Source organism: Clupea harengus, chromosome 11, assembly GCF_900700415.2.
Source record: "Clupea harengus chromosome 11, Ch_v2.0.2, whole genome shotgun sequence".
Taxonomy (NCBI): Eukaryota; Metazoa; Chordata; class Actinopteri; order Clupeiformes; family Clupeidae; genus Clupea; species Clupea harengus.
Genome location: NC_045162.1, coordinates 23514984 through 23538372, shown reverse-complemented (window position 1 = coordinate 23538372; position 23389 = coordinate 23514984). Strand labels below are relative to the sequence as shown.

Sequence of the window (23389 nt, the reverse complement as noted above, 5' to 3'; positions counted from 1 at the left end):
TCTCCCACAACCCAACATGCAGATGCTATTTTTATCTGTGAAAACACGAACAGTCATACCCAGCTGAACTACGATGTTCAACAGCCCCATCATGTGGTTAAAATAATTGTACTGTTCATTCGTATTGTCAGACATGATACATTCTGTAGATGAATCTAGATGTTATCATCATGAATGGAAACACATAATGCTTTTATGACAGACACATTACTTAATGTTAAGACATTCATTTATTTTTTTATTATCTAAATAAAAGTATTCAAGTGTGCATACATTTAAAAAATGAATGTGCAAGACGGGTCCAGCCAGTGTCCATAATCCGTGCTCGAAAAGATCAGCTCAAACTTCACTTCTCTCCATGAAAACGTCCAATAATCCAGTGTGCAAAAATATCTTCATCCATATAAATCCAAATCCAGTCCAGTCCAAAGTTCAAATCCAGGCCCAGCAGTTATGTCCATTCTCAAATAACCCTCGCCTGCTCCAGGTCAGCAGGACTTCCTGTCGAGCGGAGGCCCCTCCCCGCCGGCCCCTTCACTGCTGGAGAGGGCAGACTCTGACCTGGCGTCCGTTCTCAGCTGCTGCTCGACCGCTGCGGTGCTCATGGCGGAGCTGCCCAGGGGGTCCTGGACAACAGGGATCCCCTCCACTGACTTCTCTCTCCCATGCTCGGCACTCGCCACCTTCTGTTTCTCTGAGTCATGAAGGGTCACCTCACCTGTGTGAAAATGTAAGCACAAAATGATGAGTATCAACTGCACGCTTGGTTCAACCACAACTAAACAGTGCAGACAAGACAACGCAGGTCTAGGTGCTAACTTTTCAGACAGGTTGTCAATCAGACAGAGTTTCTGAATGACCTGCCCACCCTATAAATCCTCTCCTAAAATGAAAAGCTCTTCGTCAGGAACGCGGAGCCAAACCACTAAGCCAAAGTGGACCACCCAAGAAAAACCTACTGTAGATGTTCAATGGTTGTTTTTTTGTTACATTAGGTAGGCCTTAGGCTGGATGAAACCCAGAACTAACTTAAAATGTTGATGTATTCCACATTTTATTACAACATTAAATATTGTGTTGGGAAACGACTCAAAATATAAGAAACTGGAAGCTGTCCAAAGTAGACAACTGTTCTGTGAGCGTGTGCTCCTTCAGAAATATCGTCAAACTATGGGCCAAGACAAGTAGTAACATTTCGCATTACATTTCAAAGTAATACATTTTACAACTAGTAGTCTAACTTTCTTTGACCTTCCCTAATATTTCCAGCATAATATGGACCCATATGGAATTAATGATAACATTCTAAAACTGTGAGAAGTTAACTCTGTACAGAATTAGGTATATATTTGCCCTCATTATAAGGTGCCATTCTACAGATTGAAACCTGACCATCCCATACATTTTTTGTACCTAATTTGCTCTATGATTTTAATTGATACCTAAGTGCTGATGCTTTGGTTAGAAAAAATAACTATCAAAACAATCAAATCCTCACAAAAATCTAAGTGTTCTATCTAAAAATGTAAACAGTGTGACAGATAAAAACACTCTTTTCATCTGCTGGAGAACTTCTAGTCTTCAGTCTTCTTCAAGTCTTATACAGGTAGGGCTGGAAATGTCTTTATCAACTGAACATAAGATATTTAATACATATTGATACATCACAATACATTAGTATATGCTATAAACCTTTATTATACGGCTCTTCAGAATGTTCCAAAAAGTACCGTTGATTTGAATGGGCCATCCCAACGTTCGCAGGTGAATATTTCTTGATATTCACCACTGCGAAAAGATATTGACCGATGTCATTGGCAACGAGTTTTGTGCTTCTCATTCACATCTTTCATATCATTCCGCAAGTAGTCCGGTCATTTAACGTAACAGACTCATTGTAATTTGAAGTCAGCAAGTAATGGGTTGCTACGCAACACCTGAAACTTAAAGGTTCTATTTGCTTGAAGAACTATTTATTTCTTAGGGGAAATCACAAAACGGCAACTAAATCATGAAAAAGAGGTATTTTGGAGGTGCTGTTCGCCCCGTCAGGATTTATTTTTGGATAATGACATCCGGACAATACATTATCCCTTACTTGAATGACATGTTTATGTTATTTATTTTTGATAGTTCTACTTGCTTCGCTAAGGCTTCGTTTTGTGAGGTGTAGTTCAAGCTCACCTGGTTTCTTCTGTTTAGTACTGTGGTAAACGCGGTCCACACCAGATGATGATGGCTTAATATGCTTCATCTGCAATACATACGGTTTGGGCATTTATGTCAAATGAAAAACAGATCTTAAAAAAGATCTCTTAGTAAAAATAGCTAATTATATGTACCTCTGAACAAATGACCTCAGTGAGGTGAGAGCCTAGTTGTTTCTCGTCAGCGTATCTGAATAGGCTTCAAAGAAGGTAAAAAAAGCAGCTCAATAATATGTTCAATAATCAGAATTGGTCAACTGGTCAGCTTCTCATGATACAATCTGATGAACTAAAGCCTCACCTGGTATGACGGGGTATGGCTGATTCACAGTCAGTAGATTTAGAACGAGTCTGTTTCTGAAAACAAAACATAAGACAACAATGTAACAGAATTCGCTAAATTCTGCTGAATAAAATGAGTTCTCAAACATAAAAAAAAAACACAAATGTAACTACTATCTCTAAAGGGAGTTGAGGCAGTAGTGAGGGCAGTTGTGCCTTACCTTAGTCGATACTTCAATCTTGGGTGAGGGTTGCTTGACCCCCGATTCAACATCCTGAGAGCTCTGTTCCTGCCGCTTTTTCACTATGTGCTCAAATGTGCTCATCTTGTTCCACACTACACACATAAAGAAACAAAGTGTTAGCCATGTATGCTACTTGTCAGCCATTCGGACCCTACTGGTCAGTGGAGTCTTTCTTTTCCAATTACCTTACACTGCTGCAAAAAACCCATCCTTCATACTCACAGAGATAGAAATGAAATCCAAGTAAGTGGGCCAAGAGCATCAGGCAAAACCCCCCCAGCAGGAAGGTAAAGGCGGCCACCGTCAACAGACCAGCAGAGCTGGTTTCCACTGGAGCCAACGGCAGAAACACGAGCCATGTCGAATTGTCCTTCACACCTGGATAGACAGGTACAAACTATAATGACAGGACTGTACTGTATGGCATACTTCACTAACTGAATTTAATCCATAAGGATGCATAAGTGTTGACTTTGAATGTAGTTTTCCAGCTGACAGTAAGGGCTTTACCATAATCATGCCAACATTCAAACTAATGCATGTTTGTTCAATGAGACCTGTAAACAAATAGTCACACAATGCTGTTATGTTGAGCAAGCAGAGCGCAATCTAGCAGTCCTCTTACTTTGAAACTGAGGGGCGGTACGGAGAACGGCTGGGTTCACAAAGTGCTCGATGAAGACGAACAGAACAATGAGAACCAGCAGAAACAACCCGATGAATGCAGTCAAAACGGTCGTAAAGAAAAACCTGCAAGTCAGACCATTCGAATTCAACAATTTCTTATTCATTCATATAATTAGATAAAAGAAGAAAAATTCAGATCCCTACATTTCTCCAGTCTGGTTCTTTGTTTAGAAATATCAATGTTATTTGGCAAAATGTGCTAAATAAAATATGTAGAAGCTACAGGGCCTCTTTTCTCCATGGGCACAGATAGTGACAGGTGGCACTGTGAGGTCAGGCCCAGTGCATGCAGCAACATTCATTACAAAGATTGCTCATAACAACAAATCTGAAGAGGAACAAAATCATGGTGCTGAAATTGACCTGTTGGTTGGCAAAGAAAAGCCAGGTTTCCTCTTACCAGTAGTTCCTCCCTCCTACACAGTTGTTGAGCCATTTGCAGTGGTGGTCAAAGTCTGCAACACACTTGTTGCAAGTGCGGCAGTGTTTAACTTTAGGTCCTCTGCGGATAGCAACAGAAAGGGGAAATACCACAAAAGCAACACATAAATGAGAATAATCCAGGAAATCCACAATCTTTGTAAAGATATAGATCAGTTCAAAAGTGTGAGAAACTTAAGGCATTATAGGAAACTTTGTTCAACGATACCATTTAAGGGCGAAGCTTTATGAACACAAACGTTTGATGAGGACAGTACACTCACACGTCAACCTCACAGAGGTAGCAATGTTGGTTGTGGATGACATGGGCGTGTTTGTGTTTATCATAAATCGGTGTGGGACTGGAGTAGTTCTTGACACGGACACTGGGGTCAGCTGGGTCTATAGACACAGATGCAATATGGGTAACCAGGTGCAGAAAGAAGGCGGCACCAATCAGCTGTGTAGATAAAAGTCAAGGTAAAACTCGCACAGATTTGGAAAGAGTGACAGTAACAAGTAATCCAGTTTGTTAATTGCATTCGCATTAATGTGTAGATGTTATCTATGTTAATCCACCTATTAAAAGGGAACCACAGATAGTGTCTGATGACTGTCTGACATTTGAGCCACAGACAGCAAGAAATAGAAAACCCACTATCTGACATTTCAACCTCAGACAGCAAAAAACCTACACATCCAACAAACAGCCAAGACCTGCTGCTCACAAAAAACCTTAGTGTGTGGAGTGCAGTCAAGTCTCCATGAAGCACCCTTTTATATCTCCACCAGTGAACTAGTGTGCACACTAACAGCCCTGACGTCAAGAGCCTATTAACCCCCCAGCATGCCACAGCAGGGGTGTCTATGCGGTGGCAATCTGGAAAGCTCGGGGGCCTGGAGGCCGCACCAGCACAGCTGCCCTGACTCCCTGCCAACCACACACACCAGCCCTCTGCGCTCATCCCAGCCATGACCAGCGCAATCAGCACAGTCCCCGTGTGATGGGCAAGCGTGCAACACACAACATTTGTTTTCAGACTACAGGGTGATCTTCAGAAACTGCGGAGCAGACAAGACAGCACTTTGATTGCTTGATGCACTGCAATACAAGTCAACCACAAACAGAGAAGGGCCAAATCCAAGTAAAATAGAGAGGCTTAAATGTTACAAGTGAGTGTTGATATTTACAGAGGAAACGAACAGGTGTTGCTGATTAACAATGGTGAATATTAGAGTCAGGGTACAAGATTAGATCACATTAACATTCACATTTCTGAATGATAAATGTTCCTTCCCTCTGTGTTTCAAATGGTAAAAACATAAAGCTGAACACAGCCACATCAACCCCGCACTTGCCCATCCCAAGACTTGCTTTCAAAGCCTCTCCTTGCAACTGCCTGCACACAGTAAAGGATACACCATATGCCACCCACTTCCATGGAGAGGGCAGCAGTGGTATGTAGATGCCAAAGCCAACGATAACGAAGAAGGTGTAGGTGGACCAGGCCACCAACTGTGGGGTCTGGGGGGGCAGGGACCAGCCATTCTGGCGCGAGAGCGGTGCTTCCGTCACCAGCTCGTTGCCGTTGCCCGCGTGGGCCGGGCCGGTCCGCCTCAGGTGCCGCGCACAGCAGCTCATCTGTGGGGGGGAGAGGGGGGTAAGGTGACAGTACTTAAGATTAGACAGGAGTACAATTTAACACAAGATAACAGCTCAACTGATGGGAAATCGTATTAAGCGACATATTGCAAATCATCAATTTACCAAATGTCTGTTCATAAAGTGTAGCAGAATCACGTGGGTAAGCCTTGCGATAACGTCCTATCGTGCAGAATGTCAGTGTGAGAAACGGTTGCCTAGCGAATGAACTCGTAAATCCAGGCTTCATATTTACCCTCACTTCGATCGTGACACCATAGACGCTGCTTTGCGTAACAAATAGCCTGACGTAGTCATGGCCACTGACACCGACAGAACAGAAAAACCATAATGTGAAAATTATATCTTATCTGTTTCCAAAGACAGTGCCCTTTGACACATTCAAAACTACAGAACTTTCTTACGGCAGGGAAATAATAAACTGTATCCAGAACAAAAGTCCAACTCGTATAGTCTACTCTTGGTATTATAGCCTATAAGGTAGGCAATGTGGATGGATAAATTAGTGACGGAACTTCACTGAGCGAAAGCATAGCTGGCTATTAATTAACTACATTATAAAAACTTTTAAGCATTATGTCGTGACCGGACATGTTGTAGCCGTGAATATTGACAAGGACTTCCTTTTCGAAAATGTCAATGGTAAATTTACACGAATGAGTCAATTAGTTTAAAAAAATAGGCCTAATTAAAGTTTTGTGAACGGTAATTTAGGTATCTGCGCTCAACAGCCGATCAGATTACACCTCCCTCCCGTGCACGTTGATTGGCTGGGATTGTTAATAGTTCGGTCCGAACCACTATGTTTATATCCCATTTACAGAGCCAGGACTGTGTAGGCCTATTACGAACACCGGAGTTTTTATTACATGCACTGAACGGACAGCTTGAGGACCGTGAGGAGAAATTCGCTGTATTTGACAAAAAGTGTAGCCTATGGGATTAGAATTGCGGAAATACACCTTTAAATAGAATACGATATTCACATTGTAGGGCACTAACCTTTTCACTGTTCATCAGCGTCCAATCTCAAGGGCACACTCACTTTGCTAGACTCGCACTTCTTGGATGCTGAATGCGCTCTTCCATTATTTCAGGTTGCCTTAACTAGTCTGGCAGGTGACTTTTCAGCTCACCTGACGAAAGATTTTCAAACTACATGAGGAAACAGGAAAGCAACGGAAAATCATGATGATAAATTATTTAAAATGAAAGAAATGATAATTTAAAAAGTTAACTGTGTTAAATAGGAACACTGGGCTACACGCAGTCGACATCTAGTTGACGAAGTTATCTCTGGGGTTTGTCTGATACTGCTATGGAAACAGTTTAGTTGGACGCAAAACCGCAAGGTCCTAAAGGCCTATTCTTTCTGGTATGTAGTTGCCTATGATTCTTTTCATTTCCACAGCAGATAAACAAAACGTATTACGGAAGATAAATTAATTAATAATTTGTCTGTAAATTATATGCATACCCTTTCTAGGCTACCTTACCTCTTACTTGGTTTGCTTTACACACGGCTGGATGTTTAGATAATTCAGTTGCCTACCGTATCAAAAACAGTTATTTCCAAAGGACTCAATAAAATAACTAGACACAACTAACCGCTTAAAATAAGCTTATGTGACGGTTTGGCATTTGACAATAATATTTTTTTTTCGATAACGTCATAGATGTCAAAAATACATAAGCAGTGACGTTTCACTTTCACTGACAACCAACACAAGACAGCTGTACCAATGAAGTGGAAATATTAAAATGGATTCTTCAAATTTTCATAGTGATGACATCAACGTATTTCCCCATTCCAGTCTATGTGCACCTGGGGGGAAATGCAAATGAAATGGAAACTTTTCCTAGACATCAGATTTTTTTGAGCCAGTTACTGACAAATATCATAAAACCGGATAGAGGTAATACAAAGACAGAGGGTTTTTATCAGGTATCTACAATGGAATTAAACAAAGGAGGAGAGCAATGTTACAGGTAGATGGCTTCCCAGGGAAACTATTCATCTTTGTACTATTCAGATTTTTTTTTTTTATCAATGCCTGCTAAATAAAAACCTGGAGAAAACCCTGAATGTGGTCATATGGAAATTGGATGTTGTACACAATAGATTGGAGACCAAAATATACTTCATAAGAACACATTTTTAACCATGATGAAGGTGCTGACATTTTGCTGCTGACTCTCATACTAACTGCAAAGGTAGGCGGAGACAAAAGTATCCAAGAAAACGTGTAAATATCTTTGCTGCTCCCAGGCAAGAAAAACACAAAAACATTGTTTTTAAAAAAATGCTGGGAGAGCATTTATTCTCAAACATAACCAGGCAATACAAATACATCTGTACAACTTAAAATCACACAACACACTCAAAAGACATTTTGAGTCAGTCCAATCAATTTTGAGTAGACACATTACACAGCAGAGAGAAAGGCCATGTACAAGCGGACGTCAGGTTGGAGGGGGGAGTGCATCCATCAACTATTGGCAGTGGTGCCTGGCTCAGGAGACTGGAGAAACTCATACGGGTCGTGCATCATGTCTGACTGATCTCCAACACCAAGGTGTGCTGGACTCCCTGCATAGAACAGGATGAAAAGGGGCGAAGTTGAGGGGTCATCACTACGGTGTAAGTGACGAAGTATATATGAAGAAATATATGAAGAAAAGGAAATTCCTCAACTGAAATTTGCCCAGAATGATTCATTCATCTGTTTGTATTACATTTGGGCCTATTAATATGGATATTAAATTCTACTTAATTATATAATAATAAATTACATTCCCAAGTGGAGGGGTTTAAAATCTACCCAGCGCTGTATAGTTATACATATGGACATAAGGTCATGAGTTCTGACCCAACTAGAGTCCTACTCGAGGTGAGAGGCCCTCTTACCCAGATGGTGCTGGTCCCTCTCGGAGGCGTTGGAGAGGGAGGACAGATTGGACGAGGGCCTGGAGCCCACCCTGTCCACCTGCGTCTCCTGGAACTCCTGCAGGAGCTTGGCAGCTTCGTCAAAGTGCTGGTGGCCATCGTCGTGTTCCGGTTCCTTCTTCACCGTCTTGCCTGAAAGGGGGGCAGGGAGGGTCGGCAGACACACAGTCAAGAGTGGGAACTTGGACTCAGGCTCTGACTTATCACACAAAGAAAAGAACATTGGGACTCACCCAGATTGTTGAGCATGGACATATCAAGAGACATGTCAGGATAGCTCTTCATGGACATGAAGTCCAGCATTGAGCTGCCCTCTCCTGATGTTCCACTCCCATCCTGTTGATATGATGCACAGCAACGAGCACCATCATATCATATAATCAACAGATGTGTGAAGGTGCTGGATTGCAGTTTACATAGTAGCCATAGTAAGGCCTGTTTACCTGCACGTCAGAGATGTTACTCTTGATTTCATCTGGGGTTGTATCCATGTTTCTTTTCTGGAACATGAAATAATGACACATGTAAATAAATACACATAATAAATGCAAGAAAAGCTTTCACAGCTCGCTAGTTTCAGACAAAAACTCTTTATTGCTGCTTTAAAAAAACATACCAGAGACATAATGATTACCCATTTCCACAGCGAAGGAACAAACTGTTTTTCATTGAAAACTGCCACTGAACACATAACATCACACTGAGCACATAATAACACAGGGGAGGGACTTGTATATGTGGTACCTGTCGGATCTGGAACACTGCTTTGGAGTGATCCCCACCAGTCATCTTATCCAGCAGTTCATCCACAAGCTTCCTGGTGATGCCTCCACAGCCCTTTATAAACTCCTGGAGGCTGTAGCAAAATGCACATTTAAAGGCCAATTAATCTCATCGCTAATCTCATAATCTCATCAATTTTTGTAATCTCATCTCACCAGTATTGGGAATTGCGCTGTACCGTGTTACCTGAGGGCGCACTGCACTCCTGTCTCGTCCCCGTAGGCCGAGTACAGCTGGTCCATCTCCTCCGGGAGCAGGTCAGGGTAGATGGAGTTGTTCTGGAGGGTCTGCGTGTTGTATGCACTGCTGAGGAACGTCACTGTAAGGGTCATATAGAGAACACCAATTCATTACTTGTACATAGATATGGTAAAAAAACAAGCTTTGGTTGACCAATTAAAACAGGTTTTTTACATATCTGTTTCAACACTAATGTGAAAATACAGAAAAGACCCTGAGGCTGTGACACATGTGCACACCCAGGGACGCACCCTTATGCCTCCTGTCGTCTTTGAACCCCAGCGCTGTTAGACCAGGTAGGAGCTTATTTGATAGTGAACTCAGGTCCACGGGATGGGTCTCTTCCTCTGAAACCAAACAAATGCAAAGAAGATCTAATTGAGTACAGGGGTAGCACAAATGTTATGCGATGTTTCTTATACATTCAGAAGATGGCGATACAAGCACCACTACCTTCTGCATCTGGTTCCTGCTGATTGACGACAGTGTAGAGGAGCCCCTCTCCCTCTTTCCTTAGGTAACCAATCTACAGATTCAGAAGCAGAGGTTTACCAAAATATTCTCAAAATAACACGCCAGTATGATACTATTGTCAACAGGGGCTGCTGTACCTTGGAGTTGGGCATGAAGCGGTTGATGCGATCTCGTGCTTCATCTGCGGCGTGCTCCACCAGCGCTAGGACATGCTCTTCTGCTGTGCTGTCCGTCAAGCTACAGGCAGTTCCCTCTTGCTCATAAAGATCACTGGATCATATGAGGAGACACACAAACAGACACAGACCAGTTACTGCTGACTGACTAACTAAACTGCATGATCTTAACCATTATTGCCTAAGTAGACGCTTCACACATGTGGCCGTGCACACACACACACACACGAAACACGCAGATTAACACCTGACACTCAGAGAGGCACGGGACACGGGTGTGTATTACATCCAGGAATCATTTGAATACAGGTAACTGAATTGCCAGAAGGCAGTGACGTTTTAATGCAAATACTCAAACAGCCGTCATTCAACAAAGATGACTGAGACCTTAACGTTGGAGCTGGTGTTATACCTGATGAGGGGCTCTATGTGTTGGGGCTGCTTCTTAGACTTTTTGGCTGAATCCACAGGGGTGGGGATGACAGCAGGCTCTGGCTCCTCGGCAGCGATGTCCTCATCGCCCAAAATGGCTGCCTGCTGGGAGAAATCCATGTCCTGCATGAAAGACATGCTGCGCTTCAGTGTCAGGAGCCGTTCCTGTGGACCGATCAAAAAGAACTAATTTAGTACGGGCATCTTCCTCCTACATGAGTGATCATTGATGATTGCAGCTAGCGTAAAAGCTAGTATGAGAATGAATATAAATTAATTCATTGAAATGTCTTGTAGCGTAAGCAGGTTTCGGATATTTACTTTGCTCATCATCTTGAATCCTGTGTGGAGCAATTTCTTGGCAGCTTTATAATAAACCGTCTCAGGTCGATTGTACAGCATAGCGTTGTCACACATCAGCTTGAAATCTGCCTGTGGACGCGAGACAAATGTAAATTGTAATCACTTAGGTAAATGGCACAAGCTGAAGTCACTGAAAGCATTTATTCATGTTTTCATGGTTCTGTATCAGACGATTAGATTAACCAGACTGTACCTTGAACTCTGTGACTGTTTTGTAGTCATTAGCATCGACCTTGTCCTTCATTGTGCTGAAGTCCATGGGGTGCTTGATGATTGTGGAGTACCCAGGGGCAATGACATCCGTCACTGGAAATGCAAAGAACCCATTTGGGTCTTTCCTGTGACAAGAGAAGAAACATTATGACCAATCGAAACCCTAGTTACACCAGCAAGTGGAAATTCCACTAAAAGGCACCTCAGTCTTACCTCTGAAGCTGTCGGATGAAATGCTCCAGGATCTGCTGAAATGGGGTACTATCACTGTCTGTAATTAAATTAAAGAAAACAATCACTGTGTGCATTATCTACGATCACATACTATTGACAAGCCAAACACTCTATGACCTGTAAGACAGCTTTATTCTTAAATACAATCAATTTACATATATTTATAAATTTAAAAAGCACCGGCAAATACAACAGAAGCCACACACTGAAATATGTTTACAGTATCATACAGCCTTCACAGCTATACATAATGATTCTGTTTAGTTTGTTACCTTTAACACCAAGACAGTAATGCAAGTTCCAAAATACATTCGTTAGTCTTTCAAGTCTTTACAAAGGCTCCATTTAGGGCATAACTGGGTGGTATTCCAGAAAGCAGGTTTAACAAACTCTGAGCCCAACCCTGAACTCTGAGTTGATGAAACCTGAGATGGGAAACTCTGATCTGAGTTAGTTCAATCAACTGAGTATGTTCACTCGGAGTTAAGCGCGTGCCCGGCAACTAATAAAGCCATCATTAATGGAGCTCCAATACTACGAGTCACCATGGCAACCCCAGAGAAAACAAGGTTGTCTTACTTTCCCCCATTGGATTTAGAAGTTCTGATTTGTGTTTGTGGCGAGTTTGCGCACATTTTCTGGAAAAAAATAAGCTGCAGTCCTCTGTGAAGCTGGTCCCCCATACCATCAGAAGATGACTAACAGTATTGCAGTTCATTTGTGCCATAAAAATTTGTACTTAAACATTCCATTTTCTGACTTAAAACTCTAACAGCACAAACAATGATTTTTGCTCTTCTCCCTGTACACTAATGACTGCACCTCAGGAGACCCATCTGTTCAACTCCTGAAATTTGCAGAGCCCCCCAGCACTGCCCCCCCTCACCATACTCAACAGCACTGTGTTGGCTGTGGAATCCTTCAGGTTTCTGGGATCCATAATCTCCTGGAACCTGAAGTGGGAACCCAACATCAACACAATCATCAAAAAGGCCCAGCAGAGGATGTCTCAGGAGCTGCTGATCCAACTCTACACTGCAGTCATCGAGTCTGTTCTCTGCACTTCCATAACTGTCTGGTTTGTATCGGCCACCAAACTGGATAGGAATAGACTCCAACAGACAGTCAGGTCTGCAGAAAAGATCATCGGTGCCGACCTGCCCCCCATCCAAGACCTGTACACCTCCAGAGTCAGGAAGACTGCAGACTGCAGACCCCTCAGACCCTGGACACCACCTATTCCAACTTCTCCCCTCTGGTAGGCGCTACAAAACACTGTTCGCCAAAACCACCAGACACAGAAACAGTATCTTCCCCCTCGCCATCTCACTAATGAACAGCTAACTCACTGTGGCACTGCAATAACCCTGGATCACCAAAACAACCACTGTACAATTACACCTGCAAATCATATTTATTTTATTCTCAAATACGAAATGTGCAATACATTTCACTCTATTCTGTATAACTATACAGGCTGTATATACTTTACTTCTTTTGTCATTCTCTTAGCATTTAATATTTATCTCTGCATTTCTTGCACTCTCCACTTTGCACTACTTGTTGTGTTTACAGTTCACAGCTCCTGTATATAGCTATTCCTCCCTGTATATATTTCTTAGACCGTTATGCTGTTGTGTTGTTTATTTTGTGTAAGTACAATGAGAGCCACTTAACCCGGAGTCAAATTCCTCCTTGTTTGTGCAAACTTACTTGGCCAATAAACGTGATTCTGATTCTGACACAAACCAGCACAAATGAACTGCAATACTTTTATGAATGTTCTGTGTGCGTCAATGACTTGAATGTAGTCTATTAATTTAACAAATTATCACACTTTCTTTTAAACATTACAGGTGAAAAAGTAGTGAAATATTATTGAATACAATTTTATTTTCAATTTCAAAAATGGTAATATTCGATTAGATTAAAGAATGATGGCTCATCTATTCTGGGTCTCAACATTCTCTTCTGATGTAAGGCTATCTTCAACATTGACAGATAAACGAGGAAAGGACCCCTCATGTCCAAAAGCTGCTCAAAAGGAGTGAGGTGGTAGGGAGTTAACTCAGGGTTTGCTAAAGAAACTTGCCAGCGAGCAGGTAAGGTTGATAGAGTCAGTTACCATGTTTAGTTTTGTGCTCCGTCTTTCACAGCCCAGAGTAACAGCTTGAGGTTTCTGACCAGCTTACCTTGCGCGGTCCTGCATGATCGGACTGGCCTGTCACCTCCCTGTTCAACTTCAACCTTAATCCTGGGATGGAACTCATCACCACCATCCTCTGAATAAAACTTGTCCCGTTTCCGTTTCTTTTCCTCTAATGGCTAAAAAAAAAGAAGAAAAACCCCCGCAGATGTGGATATTGACTTAGGTGCAGCAATTTCATGTGATATAGATTATTAGCACAGCAACTGGCAGGACCTTACCTCAACAGGTTTTGGCAGAGCAAAGGGCTCAAGCGGTGCATTAGCGGCATTTTCACTCTGCTCCCTCAGCTCCTTCTTTTTCTTCTTCTCTTCCTGCAAGCCACTGATTGTTAAAGAGGTGTGCACGCAAACACACACGCGCTCACACACATGCGCTCACATACACACGCACACACACACACACACACACACACACACACACATGCATGCAGAATGAGACTGCTAGTGATTGCTCAGTCACTTGCCTTCCTTCTCCTTCTCTCCTCATCGTCTACGTGCTTATCTTTGTCCTTTTCGGATTTCTTCTTCTTTTTCTTCTTCTTTTCTTTGTGGCGTTCACGGTCATGGTCAGATCTGTCATCATAGTAACTAGAGTCATGTCCAGAACCTGAGAGCTCGGTGATCTCGGTGCCTCCCACTTTCAGCACCAGTTTCAGTGGCTTCTCCAAAGTTTTTTCCTCATAATCTTTGCAGACACAGGGAAAAGCAACAAATTTACATCATGAAATTTGTCATCATCTCAGTCTAACACATCCACATCCCTAGAAACTACGTTATCTCCGGATTTATTTATTTATTACCTTTATTTTGCTACCAATAGAAAATCACGTCACAAGACTGTAGCATTACAAGACTGTAGCGGCCATTCTCTAACGGTGAATGCATATTCGTTGTCGTCTATTTCTATGTAATCTAGTTATATCTACATCTCGGTATCTCGGTATACATACACAGGTGACAGTTAACGTTATATTGATTGGGGAAGTAAAACAGCTATCTAACGTTAGCAAATCAGATGCTAACTAACTGTGCTCAAACCACAGCAAAATCAATGTTTGCCTGGAGTGCGTAAAAAGTGAAAATAATCTAATGCTCACCATCAACAGTCCTCCATTCGGGTCTGTGTTTTTTATGTTTCTTTCCCATTATGTAGTGTTTAGCAAAAGCGAAAGACCTACAATTTTCTATAACGTTTACAAATATTTCCCCATTGTCCAGCCCACTTCTAAATGTTTTTCCGGAGCATAGATTAAGTTGCAACTGTTTACTTCCGGGTTAGTGGAACAGATCGCCGCGCGCTAAATTCAAGTTTTTTTAGTTGGGTGTCAGGTGAGGCAGCTAGCTTACGTTCTTGTATCAAATATTTATGCCATCTAAATGGCCGTGAATAGACTTGTCAAATTACACGAAACATTTTTAAACGTTACAACGTACGATGAATTTGTGATACGCTTTTGAGATTTTGTTATAGCAAATTAAGGCTCTTAGCCAGCTATCTGACGTAAGTAACTAAGTTAGTTATGCTAACGTAGCCATCCAGAATTGTATGCCAGTACTGGAAATATGTGATATTGTTAGCTAGCTCGTTAATTGAATAATTAGTGTATAATAGCAGATCACTATTTGATCTATGCCTTTAGGAACAAATTATCTCTTGCTTGATTACTCCAGCATGATTAATACTGAAACCTACTGGGCAAATGTGTAACACCCATGTATTTATTTTGGTTTCAGAATGGATGGTGACAGAATGGAGGTTGTTGGCGAGTCCCCTGAAAACGGCAATGGCATCAGCAATAAAACCCTCCATGTGGAAGTTCATGTGAAGTCGAGCAGGTAACTTAATGCTTTAGTATCGTTACCAGCGTGTAGTATTTTTTTTTCGAAGCTGGTTCCCTTCACAAGCATGTCTGTATCTTGTTATTACCTGGTGTAAGATTCTTCTTTGTACAAAACATAGCTTATATAGTGTAAACCTTACAAAACGTTTAGGATACATTTACAATTGAAATACTGTGTTACACTGCTAGGTCATTTTGGTATACATAAAATAATGTATGTACAAATGATCTTGATGTCATTCACTTGCCAGTGATTGTGCTGATTATGCTTTAACAGTACTGCAAAGAGAGCTGACATAAGACAGCACGCGCTTGGACTGCTGAATCGGCACCGCATGGTATTTGGGAACTACAAGTGGACTGAGTTTGATGAAGACATCCTGAGCAGGAACGTGGAGTCAGTAGCCATCGTTGATGCAAAGAGAGAGGTGTGCAACACAACATGAGACATTGAGATATTACCCAATACATTTATGTTTTAAAATTAATGACAAGGTGGCTGATTTAGATTTTGGAGAATCTTTTGATCATAGGAATATTTATACGTAGCTTCACTAAAGCCAGACTGTATCCCCATCTCAGCACTGTAATTGTTGATTTTGCAGAGCCAGTTTTATTATACGTGACATGAACTAATAAGCTTATTGCCGCATCTTTTCTTTTTCAGCCAATTGATTTGAAGAATTACAATCTGTCTATGCACCTTTTCTCCCTGAGTGAAGATGGGCCCAGCATGCTCAACTTGGAGGAGGAGGAGGAGCTGTCTGCAGCCAATTCCTGGCTTCTACCAGCAGGTGGACCCCCAGAAACCCTTTACTTTTTTGTTAAGATTGGTTTTAATTGGTAACATTTATTATTGCTAGATGGTCAGTTTGATGAGTGTTTCGAAATATCAGTATCGCTGCTTCATGGTCATATTCTTATGAATTATTACTCTTTACGTACAGAAATTATATAACAACACTTGTGTTGTGTCGACTCTTGAAAGTGTTGCATTTAGTAATATAGCATATAGTGTGTGTGCGTGCATATACTTATTGTTTATGAAAACTAAAAAGGAACAACTTTATACTTATACTTAGTATAAATATATAATACATAAGTAAGACCTATTAGGTCATAAGTTGTATTCTATTCCTTTTTATTACAGCTGAGTTCCATGGCATCTGGGAGAGCCTGATCTACGACAGTGGAGTTAAAACTCAAGTAATTTCCCTTCTAATCTGATATTTTATAGCAACCACAGCATTTTATCTATTCATGTTTTATGATGTTTTCTTTTCTGCTTTGTCACCAGCTTCTGGATTATGTCTCTACAACGATTTTCTTCTCCGACAAAAATGTTGACTCTAACCTCATTGCATGGAACAGAGTGGTTTTACTTCATGGTAGGATCCCGTGTATGACCCTGATATTATTTTTCTTTCATGAGACAGACATGTTTATTCTTCTGATATGTACACCAGTTTTATTTCATGGGCTTGTGTAATCGCATCCCGCCAGGACCCCCAGGCACTGGGAAGACGTCACTGTGCAAAGCGCTCGCCCAGAAACTCTCCATCAGACTGTCAAACAGGTATGAGAAAGTCATAAAGAGCTCCTCAGACCTATCCCTCTAATCCCTCGTCGGCCATTTGTAATCTCTATGAATCCATTTGTCATTGTCATTGTCAGGTACTCCTACGGGCAGTTTGTGGAGATAAACAGCCACAGTCTTTTCTCCAAATGGTTCTCAGAGGTAGAGCTGATTTCACCGTCTGGTTTTCTGTCACACCTCCATTTTGGGTTGGCATTGTCAGAGCACTGGTTGAGACATGCATGTTTGATTGCAGAGCGGGAAACTCGTCACCAAGATGTTCCAGAAAATTCAGCAGTTGATTGATGACAAAGAAGCCCTTGTTTTTGTTTTGATCGACGAGGTGAGGCTCATCTGCTACTCTGCGGCTGATGCTGTCAGGTTCCCTTCAGGTGGATGTCGAGTTTGTTTATGTGTTGAGTCTGCAAAGCCGCCACAAATTGGCTTTGCAGATTGGTTTGTATTCAGTTAAGTGATTCAACAGCATCTGCTTAGTGCAACGCCAAAAGAATGATAATAAAGCATAAATTGGGATGCGATCCACGGCCATATTCCAGTAAATGATGTGGGCAGTAGATTTAGAACTCCAAACTCTGATGAATAGTGCCATGTTGTGCCACACACACAGGTGGAGAGTTTGACGGCGGCCCGTAATGCGTCTCAGGCCGGCACAGAGCCTTCTGATGCCATCCGCGTGGTCAACTCAGTCCTCACACAGCTAGACCAGATCAAACGGTCAGTAGGCCATGTCCACTGTTGTATTCAGCGCCTTGTTTCCTGAGCTGAAGCTAACAGACATCCTAACGTTCAACTGTAGAAGATGGTCTTTAATGAACAACGTATGTGTACAACTGATTGGCTTGAACTAATGTAAAACAGATTATTTTATGTATTCGATTTACCAGTAAGCTCATTAAGTTGTTGACCAATTAGTGTGTTTGTGTAGTATGTTTGTCATTCAGCTCTCTCTCTTCTCATCTACCCAGGCATCCAAATGTGGTGATCCTCACAACCTCCAATGTAACAGGGAAAATTGACCTGGCCTTTATTGATCGTGCAGATATCAAACAGTACATTGGTCCTCCATCAGTAGAGGGCATCTTTAACATCTATCTGTCCTGCCTGGAGGAGCTCATGAAGGTGCATATGGTATATCCCCGACCCACACACTCAAAATTCTGCTTGATGCTAAGCTACATTATAATTTGTATTTTTGACATTGTTTACATACTCATTGTTTTGTAAAACTGATCTTTTGGAGCGTTTTGTTTGTTTTTCTGTGAGTTGATACAAAACTATATTACTTAAAATGTCTCAAAATGTTAGTTATGCTGAAGGATAAGGGTGCAATCTATCCTTGCGGTAGAATGTACTCTGACATGTTGAAGTCTGCTGTCCTTAGGTTTACAGTGCCGGAACCTCACAGAAAATAGTGACACACTGAACACACTGTTAGCCCCATTGGGTTCACTTGCTGTTCACTGGCTGTTCACTGACTCTTCACCTGTCCCCGCTGTGTATCTGCAGTGTCAAATCATCTACCCGCGGCAGCAGCTGCTCACCATGTCTGAGCTGCAGACCATGGACTTCAAGGAGAGCAACGTGTCCCAGCTCAGCCTGGCCCTCAGGAACACAGCCATGTGAGTCTTGCACTGCTACTGCAGCTTCCCACACATGCTCTAGGAGTGTTCTGTTAGCCCTGTGCTAGCAGCCAAATTACTACCAAAAATCTTTTATACTCGGACCGTCTCAGTTCTACTCAAAGCACAAGTCTTAAGATCTTACCAAAATCCTAGACATATTTTGCCTGAGTCAGGCTTGCTGTTCCACTTGTCAAATAATGAATACGGAAAGAAGGAAATTATGTTGTTACATTAGATCCTATGTTACATATTTGCTTAAACATTTATACCATATATATGGTACATTTATACCATATATATTTATAATGTATTCATTTAGATCAAGTTTATGCGTTTGTGTAGTTCCATTAATATTGATCATTGTCTCATGGTGCTTCACAAAGCATATACACTTTCAGTATTGTTAATGCTGCCATATTTTGGTCATTGTGTTGGGCAGGGCTTTGGGAAGAAAGCAGGTCATGACAAAATGTAGGAACTGTGTTAACCATGTTTTTGTTTCCAGAAAGAGCAAAGGACTCAGTGGCAGGGCGCTAAGGAAACTTCCCTTTTTGACTCATGCCCTCTTTGTGAAGGTACTTAACGACACTGATGTTACTGCACGAGTACAACAGTTTAGAGAGAACAGTAGTTATGTGCAGATCTGATCGTTTGGTTTAACTGGCTGCTTGTTCTTCCTACATAGGCACCCAGTGTCTCCCTGGAAGGATTCCTGAAGGCCCTGGACAAGGGTGTGGACAAACAGTTAGAGGAGCGAGCACACCTGGCCAACAGTGTATGACACAAACACACACACACACACACACACACACACACACACACACACACACACACACACACACACACACTGGGCTTGCCTACAGGATCCATACAGCTCATCAGAAAACCACTGTAAACAGTTTGGTGGGCTTTCTTTTTTTTTCTTCAATAACCCATTAATAACTGCCGTGTAACCTCCACATACACTGACCTAACATCTGAACTCTCCAGGCACTTGTCTTGGCTCAGATTTGTGTAATGGCAGTTCTATGCAGTTTACATGAATGTATTGTATTGAGCCCAACAACAGTGCAGTAGGTTGCTTGACTACTTATGATGGGATGGACAGTATCAACTAAATTACCAACATAAGAGTCTCCTTTCTTCTCTTATTCTAAAGAGCCTCCTTTCTTCTCTTATTTCTCTCCTTCGCTCTCCTGCTTGTTCGTACAATCCTACAAGTATATGTTTGTTTAATCCTACAAGTATATGTTTGTTTAATCCTACAAGTATATGTTCGTATAATCCTACAAGTATATGTTCGTATAATCCTACAAGTATGTATACCATCTTCCAAATATCAGTGTTGAAAGCAAACAAAGTTTGCTCAGGTGATGTTTGTTTTTTTTAACAGTCATATGTTTGTGTACAGGATATAAAGGGGCAGCAGCTTCAGCCAAACAATATTATTACATGTGAACTCAGGATTCAGGCTTTTGTTGTCTGGAACGGTTTGTTTTTTTGTTTACCTAACATTGGATTACATTTTCATTAAAAAAAAGTTTATTTTAATCATTTGATTGGTATTCCATGTATTTTATAATTAGTGCAATGTTTCAAGCAATATTTTGGCTTCATCTCTTAGCAATTATGTGGAGAATGGTCTCATATTTGGTGTGGGCCTTTGAAATGTGAAGCAAAAGGCCACTAGATGGCATAAAGATACAGAAATATGCAGATTTGTAAGGATTTTACTCAAAATGTTTTTTTCTATTGAAATTTTTTTTTTTTTTTTTTTTTTTTTTTTTTTTTCATAAATGGTGAGCTTGGATACAGAATCCAATTTTTTTGTAAAAATTAGATCCTTGCCAAGAGTATCAGAGAAGTAGATTTGGGATCAAATTGCCTGTTTACAAAATGTATCAGAATATTGATTTTATTGTGGTTTTTATAAACAAGCACAATCTTGAGTTTCTGTTGTCGGTTTGAGGAGAGGACTCACAGGTGCCTGGAGCAGACCAGTATTTCCGCCCTGTATTTGCATGTTTTGCATTCTGCGAGTGCTTTCTGTGTAAACCAATCTGCTGCCTGTCGCTTCAGACAATAAGGGCTTTGTCTGATATTGGCCAACAGACTGCAACTCCACTTCAAAGCCTAATCCTGGCGGCTGCTATGCTGTCAAGTATAAAATGGGATGTGTTAAGTCACATACCTGTTTGTCTTTTTTTTCTCTCTTGTGTTATGCGCAGATGATCATTTCAGAGCCCTAAGATCTCATGCAAATCTGCGACTCAACACCGACTATTTGATCATGTCTCCAAAAGGAAGCAGTCATTTGATTTACAAAATAGCATTCCAGCAACCCAAGGTTTGCCACACATGCCATCCTAAAGAACAGCAAAAAGTACCTACTGTAAGGACAGGCTGCACGTAATGACATTTCTCAAATTTCACAGCTATTATTTTGAAGATCATATATTTCTATTTCATATAATTATAAGTTGCTGTGCATCATTGCTTTAACACCTAGCGCGGCCAGGCCCTTCTGGGTGCTCCAGCTGCCTATCTTTCCCACTGTGCTGCGAAGGCTTGTAATTAAACAGATTGCAATGGTATAAATATACTCCCCTCAAATTGCGGTTGATGACCCTATTTGTCAGCACCCTCTCTTCTGTCAGTCTGATGGTTAGGAGCAGGTAAGCACCTGCATGTCGCCGCTGCTCCAGCTTTCTTCTGAGCGAGTCTGAGGAGCGATTAAAAACTCGTCAGGGAAAGAAGGAAAGAGAGAGAGTGTGTGTGGTGGGTGAAAGGAGAGCGAACAGCATAACGCAGCCTTGGTAAATAAAGCCATAATTACGATGTCTGGAGGCTCTTTTTTCCTCCTCCCTTTTCTTCAGTTCTCTGGCCAATGTGGGGCAGCTATTTAAATGCAATCATCAGAGAAAGGGCAGGCAGAAAAAAAGGTGAAAAGCCCTATTGTTACTAAGTTTTATCACTGGCCTGAGTGCTTAGACACTGGCAGAAAAACCCCAAGATAAACAAACACAATGATGTTTATCCTCTCAACAGTTGTTCAGGTACATCGCCTTGAGCAATGGAATAATGACACAACTGCCAACGCTAATGCAATAAGTGAGAAGTTAACAGACGTGTGGATGTGTAAATGGAAACGGCGCTGGGCGTTTGAAGTTGTTTAGGGGAATTAAGAAAGATACACGTCTCTTTGTTTGAGACAACTGCTCCACTTTATACAAATGAGAGAAAAGTCAGTGTTGGGGGAAACCGCTCAGTGTTAAGCCTGTTGGGTTAAAGTGAACCATTTTGTGTTTTGTGAGTGCTAATTTTGCCAGCACCCATTACAATGAATGCACAGGCTTGTTGTTTTACAACAGCCATTTGGATGCAATGTCCTCCACAGTATTCAAAGTGCTTGCCTAGTTATGACTTCAAAATGGCTCACAAAATAGCAGCAAGGAAATGGACAACCCATGAATGCTTAATGGGTGGCTCTTTAACAGGCCGTTCGTCTTCATAAGTTGTTTTTGTCAATATCGTCTTTTTTCTTAGTGGAAGCAGATTCACATTTCAGATGAATATATTATAAATGCAGATGAAGATGCTCTCTCTTAATCACATATCTGCTTTGCTTTGCCACGGCACACTGCGGCTCCCTATCCCGAGTGCTTGTTGTTCCCCATTTCACAAAGGCTGTAATACATCTGTGAGAGGAGAGTGAAGATAGAGATAGATGTAGATGAGGGGGGGGACGGAGTGTGCGGCACAAATAAAGAGCGGGGGAGATTCTCTCCAAAGCGAGCGCCTGAAAGCCCTGCCGCAGAGGAGGAGAAGAGCGGCTGATGATTAGGCTCAGCAGAGGGGATCAAAGGCTGCTGCCATCAGTGAGCTATGCAAATGTCTGCTCATCCCGTCAGCCTGATCTGAGGGGCCGCTTCTGACAGGCAGCTCTGATCCTACCGTATCACACTCTCACTCACTTTCCATCTCTCTAATCACACTCTAGTCATGGAGTTCGGGTCCGCAGACTATTGTCCTGGCTGCTGTCCAAACTGGGGCTCAGGATTAGGTGAGCATCAGATCTGTCCAGAGGTCTAGGGTTTTTGTTGGTGCTGGAGGTGTTTATTTGGTGTCACCTTGAAGGAGTTCAGTGCCGAGTGCAACCCCAGCCCCTAAACCCCTAATGACAGGGCGGCTGGTTGGTAGAAGGTAACCACGGAGACTGACCTAGGCCAGTGGTTTGCTGGTGGAATATGAGAGGCGTGGATGGTGATGTGGCAGGTTTCACTAGAGCTGTCGTGAAGTGGGAATTACATGTCACCACTGGCATCAGAGATGAAGGCTTTGGCCTACACCCTTTCAGTTTCTCCCACAGCATGATTGTTAATTTGTCATTCGCCTTGATTATTGTGTGTATGTGCTTAAATGAACGTGTGTGTGCAGCAGAAAGAACTTTACTGGTGCATTTGAATATATTTGTGAGGCATAAATACCTCTTGATGTGCTTGGGAGTGTGTGCATAAGAGTGAGAACAATGATTTCTGACCAAATATGGCTGTGTGCTGTGGAGAACGTGTCAGCAGTGTAGTTTCATCTTGCCTGACATTTAGCCAAAGATCTTAAAAGTGCTGACTGATAGCAAGATTCCTTGTTCGGAATTTCAGTTTACATGTTTTTCATCTTCATTTTATGGACGCTGTGGGCACAAAAAAAGAAAAGTATCCTTAGTGAGAGAGTTTAATCCCAAAGCTCTAAAGGAAG

The 23389-nt window shown here is 41.8% G+C and overlaps 3 protein-coding genes across 5 annotated transcripts; 1 reads left to right on the top strand and 2 right to left on the bottom strand.

Annotated features, from left to right (window-relative positions):
* Nucleotides 1-211: 211 nt before the first annotated feature.
* zdhhc11 (zinc finger DHHC-type containing 11) lies at nucleotides 212-7676 on the bottom strand. 2 transcript variants are annotated; one of them, XM_031576369.1, is made up of 11 exons: nucleotides 6507-7676; nucleotides 5262-5483; nucleotides 4126-4301; nucleotides 3822-3923; nucleotides 3360-3484; nucleotides 2957-3112; nucleotides 2711-2826; nucleotides 2509-2564; nucleotides 2343-2406; nucleotides 2185-2254; nucleotides 212-718 (listed from the first exon to the last, which is right to left on the bottom strand). In XM_031576369.1, the coding sequence occupies exons 1-11, from the start codon at nucleotides 6519-6521 to the stop codon at nucleotides 489-491; spliced, it is 1332 nt and encodes a 443-aa protein (XP_031432229.1). In that variant the 5' UTR covers nucleotides 6522-7676; the 3' UTR covers nucleotides 212-488. The 2 variants fall into 2 exon arrangements, with proteins under 2 accessions (XP_031432229.1, XP_042565089.1); XM_042709155.1 differs by having other exon boundaries at nucleotides 2343-2397.
* A 79-nt stretch (nucleotides 7677-7755) lies between these two features.
* brd9 (bromodomain containing 9) lies at nucleotides 7756-14820 on the bottom strand. Its single transcript, XM_031576368.1, has 17 exons — nucleotides 14672-14820; nucleotides 14039-14259; nucleotides 13794-13886; nucleotides 13559-13691; nucleotides 11346-11403; nucleotides 11113-11257; nucleotides 10878-10988; nucleotides 10537-10721; nucleotides 10086-10218; nucleotides 9928-10000; nucleotides 9726-9821; nucleotides 9421-9553; nucleotides 9196-9307; nucleotides 8895-8951; nucleotides 8685-8787; nucleotides 8413-8583; nucleotides 7756-8094 (listed from the first exon to the last, which is right to left on the bottom strand). Exons 1-17 carry the CDS (start codon nucleotides 14718-14720, stop codon nucleotides 7994-7996), a joined length of 1974 nt encoding a protein of 657 aa, XP_031432228.1. The 5' UTR covers nucleotides 14721-14820; the 3' UTR covers nucleotides 7756-7993.
* Nucleotides 14814-20185, top strand: trip13 (thyroid hormone receptor interactor 13). Of its 2 annotated transcripts, XM_031576370.1 has the most exons (15): nucleotides 14814-14903; nucleotides 15309-15410; nucleotides 15693-15843; nucleotides 16083-16209; nucleotides 16566-16621; nucleotides 16713-16803; nucleotides 16919-16991; nucleotides 17090-17153; nucleotides 17248-17334; nucleotides 17620-17726; nucleotides 17978-18131; nucleotides 18519-18631; nucleotides 19140-19209; nucleotides 19320-19420; nucleotides 19455-20185. In XM_031576370.1, the coding sequence occupies exons 2-14, from the start codon at nucleotides 15310-15312 to the stop codon at nucleotides 19413-19415; spliced, it is 1290 nt and encodes a 429-aa protein (XP_031432230.1). In that variant the 5' UTR covers nucleotides 14814-14903; nucleotide 15309; the 3' UTR covers nucleotides 19416-19420; nucleotides 19455-20185. The 2 variants fall into 2 exon arrangements, with proteins under 2 accessions (XP_031432230.1, XP_012677091.2); XM_012821637.2 differs by lacking the exon at nucleotides 19455-20185 and having other exon boundaries at nucleotides 19320-19437.
* Nucleotides 20186-23389: the final 3204 nt, after the last annotated feature.